The sequence below is a fragment of the Mauremys mutica genome, chromosome 15, assembly GCF_020497125.1.
Source record: "Mauremys mutica isolate MM-2020 ecotype Southern chromosome 15, ASM2049712v1, whole genome shotgun sequence".
NCBI lineage: Eukaryota > Metazoa > Chordata > Testudines > Geoemydidae > Mauremys > Mauremys mutica.
The window spans coordinates 20,543,652-20,555,495 of NC_059086.1; the positions used below are offsets into that span (position 1 = coordinate 20,543,652).

The following is an 11,844-nucleotide window of genomic DNA, read 5'->3' on the forward strand; positions in this document are numbered from 1 at the left end:
TGGATGTGTCGGGAGGGGCGGAGCTTCCCAGGGCGGGGTCCGGCGTCAGGGGGCCCCAAGGCGGCTCCTGAGCAGCACGTGGAGCGGCCCGGAGCGCGAGAGGGTAAAGGCGGTGGGGGCCCCCCTCAAATACCCCCGCCCCCTCCCCAAACGGTTTCACCCCCCTCTTCTACCCCCGCCCCAATTCCTCCCCCCTCTTCTACCCCCCCAAATACCCCCATCCCCCTCCTCTTCTAGCCCCCAGCCCCAAATTCCTGACATCCTCCCCCTCTTCTACCCCCAAATACCTCCCATTCTCCCCCCTCTTCTACCTCTGCCCCCATATTCCTTCCCCCTCTTCTACCCATCTGCTCCCAAATACCTCCCATCCCCCCATCTCTTCTAGCCCCTTCCCCCAATAACTCCCATCCTCCCCCCTCTTCTACCCCCCAAATACCTCCCGTTCTTCCCCCTCTTATAGCCCTGCCCCATATTTCTCCCACTTCTTCTACCCACCTGCCCCAATACCTCCCACCCCCCTTTTCTAGCCCCCGCCCCCCAAATACCTTCCACCCTCCTCCTCTTCTAGCCCCCGCCCCCAGATACCTCCCATGCCTCCCCCTCCTCTTGCCTCTTGCCCCAATACCTCCCACAATTCCCCCTCTTCTAGCCCCCCTCTGCCCAAATACCTCCCATCCTCCTTGTCTTCTAACTCTCCCTCCAGTTCCTCCCCCTCTTTTAGTCCGTGCCCCTGAAATTCCTCCCCCTCTTCTAGCCCCACCCCGAAATACCTCCCACCCCGTCTTCTAGCTCCCTTCCTCCAAATACCTCCCATCCTCTCCCCTCCTCTAGCCCCCAGCCCTGCCTCTGCCCCCTCCTAACACCTACCCTGACCCCTCAGCACTCCCTCTAGACCCTCCCAAATACCATGACCCCCCCCCCAACTTCCTCCATTTTTAGACCCCCCCCAACACCTGCCCTGACCCCCTCTCCCTCTCTATCCCTCAACACCTACCCTGGTCTCTAACATCCTTGCTTGTCGCCCAGGGATTTTTCAACCTTTTTCATTTGCGGACCCCCAAAACATTTCCAATGGAGGTGCGGCCTACTTTGGAAATCTCCGCTGTACTCTGCAGACCCCCAGGGAGCTGGGTGCCATGGGTTGAAAACCACTGCCCTAGACCCTCCCCCAACATCTACCCCAGCACCTCTGTCCTCTAGCCCCCCTGCCCACCTGCTTTCCTCCTCTAGCCTTCAGAGACGAAAGGATCCCGAGAGCTGGGCGGGTGAATGTGTTGCCCCCTCCTCAGATGGGCTGGACGCTGGATTATTTATTCAGATTTATCCAATCTGAATAAATAATCCCTCCCTGCTTGTAATCTCAGCTCCTGCCCTAATTTGCCTCTGGTGCTAATCCTGCCTCCTCTGATTCCTCCCCCAGTAAACCTCCCTGTTCCCTTTACCCTGGTGATAAACCTGCCCCCTCCTCTAATCCCACCTCCTTCCCTAATCTGTTTCTGGCACTAATCCCACCTTCTCCTCCCCCCTCCCCCCATGAACCTAGCCCCCTCCTCTAATTGCCTCCCCAGGATCCATCTCTAATCCTGCCCTTTCTCTCCCCTTCCCTTTGGTGCTAACTCTGTTTCCCACACCTGGCTCTAACCTCCTAATCTCCCCCAGATCTAATCCCAGCCCCCGGTCCCACCCCAGCCCCCGCACTCCCTGTTCTGCTGTCTGACCCATGGCTGGGCTCTTGCTGCTTTCAGCTGGCATGGAGGGGGCTCCACCACATGGTCCCGGAAAACCCCGGCTGGTGACTTCGCTCTGGATCCAGCCCTTGTCCCTGTGGGAGTCCCTGGACTCGGAGGGGAAGGATCCCCGGCCTGAGCCCGGCTCTCCTGGTTGCGCCTCCTGGCCAGGGGGTGCTGCTGTGCAGGGGGCAGCTGGTGGGCATGAGTTGGTCTTGAGCAAATATCAGGGCAAGATTAAGCCAGGCCGGAGTCCTGGGTGCATCATGGCATTGAGCTCTGACCCCCTTGCTGTGTCTCTGCCCCACTTGAAGTAACGGGTGAGGCTCCCTTCCTTGAGAGGCAGGGGCATTGGTATGGGGCCCTATCCCCAGGAGTGGCAGCAGGCCCTCTCTTCGCTGGTGCGGCAGGGCTGACAGCCCTTGCAGGGGGCCATACTACCCCCAGCAGCTGGAGTGTGGGCAGGCACTCTCCCCCTCCTGTCCCACACAGCTCTCAGGGGGGTGGGCGTGGCCAGGCCCCCTGGAGCAGTAGGGCTGGGAGTCAACACCCAGTGAAGCTGAGGCAGTTGCCCCACACTCAGTGATAGGCTCAGGCTCTCGGCAGACTCAGGCGGCGTCAGTCACATCCGAGCAGCTCCCCCCTTGCAGCCATGGGCTCAGGCTCTCGGCAGATTCAGGCGGCGTCAGTCACATCCCGAGCAGCTCCCCCCTTGCAGCCATGGGCTCAGGCTCTCAGCAGACTCAGGCAGCGTCAGTCACATCCCGAGCAGCCCCCCTCTTGCAGCCATGGGCTCAGGCAGCATTGTCACCTCAGTTACGCTCGGGTTACATTTTTTGAGCTTTTCTTGCTAACCACAGGAACGGTTTTGCTTTCGGGTGCAAGGTGAGGTCCTGCTGGGGTTTCGTGACGCTGGGGGCCTCTGCCATCCCCCCTGGTGGTTTGAGGACAGGCTGGCACATCGCAGGGAGCTCCCAGTACAGTTTAACCAGGCGGGACTGAGATGTGGATCCTGTTAGTAAGCGGGGGGAGCTGTGGTGGGTGACGGGGGCGGGTGTGTGGCTGCAGGTTGTGACATCACGGCGCAGTGTGGGGTTGGTAGAAAGGGCTGAGGTTGGATGGATGGTGGTGGGGCATCGTGGCGGGGGAGGGTGAGGGGGGGGGTGTGGCTGGCTGGATGGCATGGCCTAGCGTGCGGGTACAGGGGGTGGCTGGAGGGCATAGTATGAGGTGGGCAGTGAGGCCGGGGTGCAGTGGGTTTAGCTGGAGAGACTCATGCCTGCATTTCCCCCTACCCTGTGCCAATATCCATCCCTGGTGTCAGTCCCCCTGCAGACCCCTGGTCTGGGCCCATTCCGCCCTGTGAGTGGCCGTTCCTGAGGACGTGTGCCAGAAACCCCAGGGTGCTTCTCAGTGCATCCAGTGCTCCCCGGCCAGCTGCTCCATATGGAGACCAGGAACCCAGGTGAGTGTGAAGGTCACGCTGAGCAGAGCAGCACTGGGCAGCTGGCCCCATAAAGCCAGGTGGGGACCCCAGAACCCCTAGCCTGTGCTGATAATGCTGAGCATCAAAGATCTTTAATCTCTAGGGAGTTAGTGGCTAAGCTGGGAGTAGAACCCAGGCATCCTGGTTCCCAGCCTCCCCCTGACCTCCTGCTGTAAGCACTAGACCTCCTGCGCCCCTCTGAGAACTGGGGAATAGAACCCAGGAATCCTGGTTCCCAGCCCCCCGCTCTAACCACTAGACCCCACTCCCCTCCCAGAACCGGGGAATAGAACCCGGGGTCGTACCTTGTGCAGGGGATGCTGTGGTGCTCCCTAAAGCGACCGCTCCTCCTGCCTCTTGGGACTGGCAGCACTTTCTCTCTTGTCCTGTAGCCTCAGAGCAGTGGCTAGAGGCCTATTTCCTGAGACCTCGGGTCACAGGCAAGAGCCTGGTGCCCCCGGGCAGCCCTGTCTGGCCCCACTGGGCCCAGTCCTGGGGGTCCCCCTAACTCATCTCCCCCAGCCGTGCCCCGGCCGGGGCATCCCGGTCGGGGCCCATCATGGTGCTTCCCATGCCACGTGCCCCGTCCAACCCCATTGCGTCGCTCTGAACCCTGCCCTCTCCCAGGCCTTCTCCTCTGGCCTGTCATGCCACATGCGTCTGTGCTCTGCTCATGATTTCCCCTCTCCCAGATCTCCATGGGGCCACCCCCCAAACTGTGTGCCTGGTCTGACCCCGTCACACTGCTCCCCCCCAGCTCCCCGCGTGCCCGGTCTGACCCCGTCGCGCCGCTCCCCCCCCCCAGCTCCCCGCGTGCCTGGTCTGACCCCGTCACACTGCTCCCCCCCAGCTCCCCGCGTGCCCGGTCTGACCCCGTCGCACCGCTACCCCCACCCAGCTCCCCGCGTGCCCGGTCTGACCCCGTCGCACCGCTCCCCCCCCCCCCCAGCTCCCCGCGTGCCCGGTCTGACCCCGTCGCACTGCTCCCCCCACCCCCAGCTCCCCGCGTGCCCGGTCTGACCCCGTCGCGCCGCACCCCCCAGCTCCCCGCATGCCCGGTCTGACCCCGTCGCACCGCTCCCCCCCCCCAGCTCCCCGCGTGCCCGGTCTGACCCAGTCGCACTGCTCCCCCCCAGCTCCCCGCGTGCCCGGTCTGACCCCGTCGCACTGCTCCCCCCATCCCCAGCTCCCCGCGTGCCCGGCCTGACCCCGTCGCGCCGCTCCCCCCATCCCCAGCTCCCCGCGGGCCCGGTCAGCCCCCGTCGCGGCTCTCCCCCCCCCCAGCTCCCCGCCTGCCCGGTCTGACCCCGTCGCGCCGCTCCCCCCCCAGCTCCCCGCATGCCCGGTCTGACCCCGTCGCACCGCTCCCCCCCCCCAGCTCCCCGCGTGCCCGGTCTGACCCAGTCGCACTGCTCCCCCCCAGCTCCCCGCGTGCCCGGTCTGACCCCGTCGCACTGCTCCCCCATCCCCAGCGCCCCGCGTGCCCGGCCTGCCCCCGTAGCGCCGACCCCCCCCCCCCCAGCTCCCCGCGTGCAGTGTCTGACCCCGTCGCGCCGCTCCCCCCCCCCAGCTCCCCGCGTGCCCGGTCAGACCCCATTGCGCCGCTCCCCCCCCCGCTCCCCGCGTGTCCGGTCTGACCCCGTCGCACCGCTCCCCCCCCCCCAGCTCCCCGCGTGCCCGGTCTGACCCCGTCGCGCCGCGCCCCCCCCCCCCGCAGCTCCCCGCGTGCCCGGTCTGACCCCGTCGCGCCGCTCCCCCCCCCGCAGCTCCCCGCGTGCCCGCTCTGACCCCGTCGCACCGCCCCCCCCCCCAGCTCCCCGCGTGCCCGGTCTGACCCCGTCGCACCGCTGCCCCCCAGCTCCCCGTGTGCCCGGTCTGACCCCGTCGCGCCGCTCCCCCCCCCCCTGCAGCTCCCCGCGTGCCCGGTCTGACCCCGTCGCACCGCTCCCCAGTGATGAGCTGCCAAATTTTTAACAACCGGTTCCCTCCTCCCTCCAAAATTTTAACAACGGGTTCCCTCCTTCCCCCCCCCCTCCGGGGGGGGGGTCGTGCCCCATCCAACCCCTCATGTTCCTTGACACACACACTCCGAGACCCCTGACCCATCCCCCCCTTCCCTGTCCCCTGACTGCCCCTTGCCGCCACCCAACCCCTCCTCTCATTCTCAATGGCCCCCCAGAACCCCTACCCCATACAACTACCCCTTCTCTCTGTCCCTGAGTGCCCCCACCACCTCATCCAACCCTGCTCTTTCCTGACTGCTCCCCGGGACCCTTGCCCCATTCAATCCCCCTGTTCCCTGCCCTCTGACTGCCCTGACCCCTATCCACCCCCCCACAACCCACCCCCTCCCTGCCCCCTTACCACACTGCCTGGGGACCGGGTCCACTCTGCCAGGACCACGACCGGCGCCGCGGGGCCCAACTCCCCGAGCCCGGCCGGACCAGAGCAGGCACCGCTCGGCGGCAGCCGCTCGGCCCGACTCCCCGGGCCGGCACCGGGGCCCAGCCGCTCGGCCCGACTCCCCGGGCCGGCGCTGGGCTGGAGGGAGCCGCGGTCTGGGACCGGGAGCTGCTGAGCCAGCCGCACCTCCCCTCCCCCTCCGCGCCCCAGCTTACCTGCCTCCATGCTGCTTGTTCAGGCTTCCCGCGAACATCTGATTTGCGGGAAGCAGGGGAGGGGGAGGAGAAGGGGGCGGAGCAGGAGAGGAGCGAGAAGTGAGTTTGGGCCGGAACTTTTGTTAAATTTAGCAGCCCTTAACAACCGGTTCTAAAATGGCTGCTAAATTTAACAACGGGTTCGCGCGAACCCGTGCGAACCGGCTGCAGCTCACCCCTGCCGCTCCCCCCCAGCTCCCTGCGTGCCCGGTCTGACCCCGTCGCACTGCTCCCCCTGGTGTGCCCAGTCCCTCTGCTGCTGCCCCCGTGTGGCCAGTCTGACTCCGTCGCACTGCTCCCCCTCCGCCGTGTGCCCGATCTGACCCCCGCTTGGCATAAGGGGGTTACACTGATGCCCATCACCGCAGCATCTGGGCAGAGTTCCTCAATGCCCAGGGACCAGATCTGCTTTCTTCACAGTCCCCGTCTCCCTACTGCAGAAAACGAGTTATCCCACGTGCATCGTTGTGCGGCCCTCACCAGCGACACCTTCGACCGGCTCCTGGCAGGGGACCCGCAGTACTGGAGCTGTAAGAGCAGTGTGGCAGCCTTCATCCTGGAGCGAGGTGAGGTGCATCTGGCTGGCCAGGCCCTGCCAGCCCCCCCACTACCCCACAGTGGCTGCAGGAGAAGCTCACCGTTCCCTTTGAAGGAACCCATTGAGCAGATGCAGCCAGGCAGCAGATGGCCTGCAGGGGTCTGACCCAGGCTGCGCTGTGGTGTGTGCTGGTCAGAGGTGGCGCTCTCCCCGGCAGGTGAGATGCACCCAGCCCTGTGGGGTGGGAGGTTGGGGTCTATGGACTGGGGAGAACCCTCCGCAGATGAAAGAACAAATGGGTGGCTGATCATAGATGGGTTGGTGCGTTCCCTGGTGCTTGGAGCCAGGACTCCTGGGTTCTCTCCCCAGTTTTCAGAGGGGAGTGTCATTTAAGGGTCGGAGCCAGGAATATAAGCTAGGAAACCTGCCCACTTCCTTCTCCCAAATTCTAAGTGATGCAGAAGTCCCAGAACCAGGAATAGAACCCAGGAGTCCTGGCTCCCAGCCCCCTCCCCTCTTTAACCATTAGAACCCACTCCCCTCCCTGAGCTGGGGATAGAACCCAGGAGTCCTGACTCCCAGCCCCCTCCCCTCTTTAACCATTAGAACCCACTCCCCTCCCTGAGCTGGGGATAGAACCCAGGAGTCCTGGCTCCCAGCCCCCTCCCCTCTTTAACCATTAGAGCCCGCTCCCTTTCCTGAGCTGGGGATAGAACCCAGGAATCCTGGCTCCCAGCCCCGCGGCTCTGATCACTAAACTGGAGGAGTCACAGTAGTTTGAGGCTGGGGCAGTGATGAGGGCAGGTTACCTCTGGCCCCGCTGCCTCCACCCTCCCTCCTCAGTCTTTGTCCTCCTGGTGCCCCAGCTCTGTGGTTTAACCCTTCCCTGCCCTGCAGAGGTGATGGACACGCAGCAGGGTTGCAGGGAGAGCTTTGAGCTGGTGGCGCTGGGCACTGGCGAGACCTGCTACGGTGGCTGGCTGGATTTCAGAGGCTGGCGGCTCCATGACATGCACGGCCTGGTGGTGGCTCGCCGGGCACTGCAGAGGTGAGATGTGCTCTGGTCACTAAGCTGCAATGTGAGGTTGGCTGGACGGGCTAGAGATGGGGCAGGGCCAATGGGGTCTGGAGGAGCCAGCCCATAACAGTCAGGGAGGGGCCTGATCCTCCTTATCGAGGCTGGAGCCTAGCAGTTATAATAGGAGACTCCCTCCCATAGCAGGAATCAGACCCTAACTCCCAGCCCCCCTGCTCTAACTACTAGATCCCACTCCCCTCCCAGAGCTGCGTATAGTCCTGCCTCCTAGCTCCCCTTCTGTAACCCGCTGTATGGACAGGATGGACGAGTCCTTGGGGGAGGAGATGAATTTAGGGTGCTCTATGGGCTGGAGAAGTCGGGGTGACGAGTGCTGGGTTTGAAATTGATGGGGGCAGCGAACGGGATCTAGTCCTATGTCCCATTGAGGGGGTTTTATGGGTGGATGTGAAGGTTGGGGAGATCAGTCCGGTCCTGTGTGGGGATGGGGGCAGGGGGCCGAGCTCTTGTGGGACCAGTCCCGGCGGTGATGGGTGATCTCTGCTTCCCTCCCCCGCCCGGCAGGTACCTGTACAAACAGCTGCTGCTGTGGTGCAGCCTGAAGGAGCCAGCGGACCGGGAGAAATGCATCTTCCAGCCCTCAGCAGAGGCGGGGCTGCTGGCCCTCAAGCCGAAGGTCTTTGTGCATCTGTATCTGAGCCACGTGCCCACAGGGGCCTCCGAGAACGTCCCGTGAGTGTGGGGGCTGGGGGGCAGAAGGGTCGAGGCTGTGGGGCGGTGCTGGGGAGTGCCATGGGACACAGGTGTGGGGTGGCATTTCTGTAGGAGGGTGGGCTGGGGGGGTTAGAGCTGGGGATCAACAGTGCGGTGATGGAGGCAGAGAAGTGGGAGAGAGCTAGGGGGCAGGGTGCTGCCATGGGGCAGAGGAGCATGGCAGAGATGGGGAGTAGTAGTAGGGTGTGGCGGGGCAGTGGGGTGGAGCTGAGGGGCAGAGATGTGGGGCAGTAGGGTGGCAGGGAGGTGCTGGGGGTGTGGTGCTGAGGATGGTGAGGATCTGCTGAGGGGCAGAGGCGTGGGTTGATGCTTGGGGGGGGTGCTGCCGTGGGGCTGGGGACTGTTTGTCTTTTCTCCCTAGAAATCAGCCCTTTTTCTAGTGGCTGATAAACCCCAAGCTGCCCCCAACCCAATGGCCCTGTCCCCTGCCCCCCTCTGACCCGCCGTGCCCGTCCCCCCCGCCCTGCTCACTGCAGCATCCCGTTCCCTGGGAGAAAGCCCTCGGTCAGCCTCTACGTCCATGCCAAGGGCGCGCTGACGCCCGTCCCCAGCTGCCCGGCAAGCCTGCTGGCCGCCTGCGTCTGCTGCGCCTCCGGCAGCGACAAGCTGAGCCGCTGGAGCGTGCTGGGCCTGCAGGGGGCGCTCCTCAGCCACTTCATGGAGCCGCTGTACCTCTCCAGCATCATCCTAGGTGAGCAGGAGGGCTGAGTGGGAGGGTGCTGTGCTGCAGGGGGTCAGTGGGGAGGTGTCATGTGCGGGGGGGGGGGCGTCAGTAGCAGTGCCAGGCTGCAGGGAGTGGTGTGGGGGGCGAGTGGGGAGCCCAGTGGTGCAGGGGGGTTCAGGAGGGGCGCTGTGCAGCAGGGAGCAGAGCATGGAGGGGGCTCGATGGGGGCACCGTGCTGGGGGAGTGGGGGTGTGTGCTCGGGAGAGGATCTGTGGAGTGGGGGGCTCAGCAGGGGGCGCTGTGCCGCCTGGCGGGGGGCTCAGGGAGGGGGCAGGGGGTAAGCAGGGGGCGCTCTCCCTGCACAGCGCGGACGCCGGCATGGCACAGGGGGGCGCTGTGCCGCAGGGAGCAGGGCAGGGGGCTCAGTGCCTTGGAAGGGGCCATGCAGCAATGGCCTCGCAGCTGCCTCCGTCTCTCTCCTTCCCCTGCCCAGCGGACCCCAGCCCCACCCAGCTCGCCCTGAACTGGGTCATCCACGAGCGGCTGCAGCTGGGCCCCGAGGCCGGCCTGCCAGCCCCCTATGCCCAGCACCAAGTCTCCTTCTTCCTGGGACCCCACGTCAGCCCCCTCAGCTCCAGCGCTGAGTGCAGCAGCCTGAGCCTCAACTGGTGCCGCGGGGACGCAGCCCCAGAGCAGGTGGACGGCACCACTGGGCTGCTAGTGCCGAAGTGAGTGGGGGGGCGGGGATCATAGCGCGGGGGAGGGGGGGGCGGAATTTATCTCTGGGTCCCCTGAGTCCCCTGACTGGTCCTCTAGTGTCAGCAGGATGGGGGATGCTGGGGGATGGTTCCCAGTGGACGGGGATGGGGGTTGTACCCCGGGGGCTGCTCTCCGAAGCCAGGCTCCCCCCAGATGGTGTCTCTGCCTCCTGCAGTGCCCCCATCTAAGCCCCCTTCCTGGAGCTGGGGGGCTCCGGAAGTGAGCACTGGAGCCTGGTTCACCCTCCAGTGCGGCTGCAGCTGGGTGTTCGCCCAGTGTGTGACACGAGCAAGTGTCTCCGTTCCTAATGGCAGAGAACAGCCGAGGCGCCGGTGGTAACTGGCCCCTCCATGGCTGGCTGCGGATGGGTGGGCGGGTGGTGGGGCACTGGGGCCGAGGCGTGTCTGTCCCCAGTCTGTGGATAAAGCCGAGTCACTAGCACCCACGGCTGTTGATCAGCAGCTCGAGCTGCCCTTACCCCCTCTTAGTGTCTCTCCTCCCCCCCCCCCCCCCCAGGAACCCTGCCGCGGAGGACCAGGTCTTCCCCAGCCAGATCTGCAAAGCCGCCATGCTGCGATACTTCAGGGAGGTGGCGCAGCAGATGAACAGGAATGCCCTGCTGGAGCTGCCCACTTACCACCGAGCCAAGGTTGGGCGCTGTGGGGGGCAGGGGTGGGAGTGGGGAGGGGGGGCATATTATATGGGTTGGAGGGGGGTGCTGCCTAGTGTGGAAGGGAAGACTCTGGAGGGAGGGTATGTGGGTATGTCAGGAAGAATGGTAGGAGTCCGGACTCCTGGGTTCTGCTCCCAGCTGTGGGAGGGGGGAGAGGGGTCTAGTGGTTAGGAGAAGGGGGATGGGGTCTTGGGAACAGAACCCAGGAGTCCTTCCCCCATCTGCCACTAACTCTGCATGTGACTTTAGTCAGATCACTTCCCCAGTTTATGCCTCGGTCCCCGTTCTGGCCCGTTCCCCCGTCCCCAGCTCCGGCTCTGTGACATGGAGCTGATTCTCACCCCTGTCTGACTGCGAGGCCTAAACCCTTTTGCTCGAGTCCGCTAGCCCCGCCGTGCCCCGGCCAGTTCACAGTGTGCCTCTTTCTCCCTCTTTAGAGCCAGGCTGAGTCTTACCAGAGTGCCAAGGAACAGCTCTTCGCTCACCTGGCCTCCCAAGGGCTTGGCAAGTGGCCTCAGAAGCACCTGGTGGACAACTTCACCGGATATGCCGTGAAATAGCCCCGGGGAGGGGTCTGGCCACCTGCCTCCTGGAAATGCCCCTGGGGCGGGGGAAGGAGTAAAATCTAGAGACTGTTGCAAATTTTGGGAGTTGGGGTTAGGGCTTTTAAACTCTTGTTTGCCATGCTGCGTGGGGGAGGGGCAAATGCCCACTTTTCATTTGATTTTTTTCTTTGAATTGCGAGGGCTGTCGATTGCCCGGAGTTGCTCCCGCTGGTTCAGCCCTCTTGGCGCAGAGCAGCTGCCAACCTGCTTTCACGGATGGGTTAGTGCCGGTGCATTTAGCCCAGAATTTCTCCCTCTGTATCAGCCTTGTCCAGCGTTTAATTACACTCCTCGGTTACCTAGATTGAGCTGCTTTTAGGCTCACTCGCTCTCAGGCAGATTTTCCAGCCCTGGAATCATTCTCGTGGCTCTTCGAGCCCTTTCCAATGTGTCCGCAGCCCGTCTGAAGTGTGTCCATCTAAGGAATAAAATCTCTACATCCCCTATAGACCTGAACTACATTTTGTCAAACAAAGTTACGTGACCAAGCGGCCTTTGGGAAAGAGAGAAACCCTGCATCTCAAAGAGGTAAAAGACACTTTCAGTTCCATATAAAGTCACATTCCAGAGCAGGGTAAATGTGATGACTCTGAATTAGGACAAGATTCTCCCACTGCGGTCACCTCTGACCTATTCAAAACTGTTTCACTCAGCACTGGCTCATTATTATGGAGTTGTGTTACTTAAGAAAGTTTTATCATCATCATCCTAATGGGAAAAAAACAGCCAGCCTTTCCTTCAGCAAATAATCCCAACTCAGCAGGAAAATGACCAGAAGTGGCTTTGGAAATCGATCCGAACTGGGATTTAACCTCATAATGCTCATGTCATGTTTGGGATTAATTGAATTCCCCTTTCCGGTGGGTGACTCTTTAATCTGCAGCCCTAATGGGTCTGATTTCAGATCACAGAAATTAAAGTGTGA

At 63.3% G+C, this 11,844-nt stretch overlaps 1 protein-coding gene across 8 annotated transcripts; it reads left to right on the forward strand.

Moving 5' to 3' along the window:
• On the forward strand, window positions 1–11,844 carry ADAD2 (adenosine deaminase domain containing 2). 8 transcript variants are annotated; one of them, XM_044988478.1, is made up of 10 exons: window positions 49–103; window positions 2,613–2,745; window positions 3,052–3,192; window positions 6,311–6,436; window positions 7,306–7,456; window positions 8,009–8,176; window positions 8,695–8,909; window positions 9,376–9,610; window positions 10,158–10,290; window positions 10,752–11,843. In XM_044988478.1, exons 3-10 carry the CDS (start codon window positions 3,174–3,176, stop codon window positions 10,872–10,874), a joined length of 1,170 nt encoding a protein of 389 aa, XP_044844413.1. In that variant the 5' UTR covers window positions 49–103; window positions 2,613–2,745; window positions 3,052–3,173; the 3' UTR covers window positions 10,875–11,843. The 8 variants fall into 8 exon arrangements, with proteins under 8 accessions (XP_044844410.1, XP_044844415.1, XP_044844413.1 ...); XM_044988474.1 differs by having other exon boundaries at window positions 2,613–2,741; XM_044988475.1 differs by lacking the exon at window positions 2,613–2,745 and having other exon boundaries at window positions 1–103.

What these genes read in the sequence shown, in the direction of transcription:
- ADAD2 (XM_044988475.1), top strand. An exon ending in GGGGCCTCCGAGAACGTCCC is followed by an intron (nt 8,177 to 8,694) that starts GTGAGTGTGGGG and finishes TGCTCACTGCAG; the next exon opens with CATCCCGTTCCCTGGGAGAA. An exon ending in CCTCTCCAGCATCATCCTAG is followed by an intron (nt 8,910 to 9,375) that starts GTGAGCAGGAGG and finishes TCCCCTGCCCAG; the next exon opens with CGGACCCCAGCCCCACCCAG.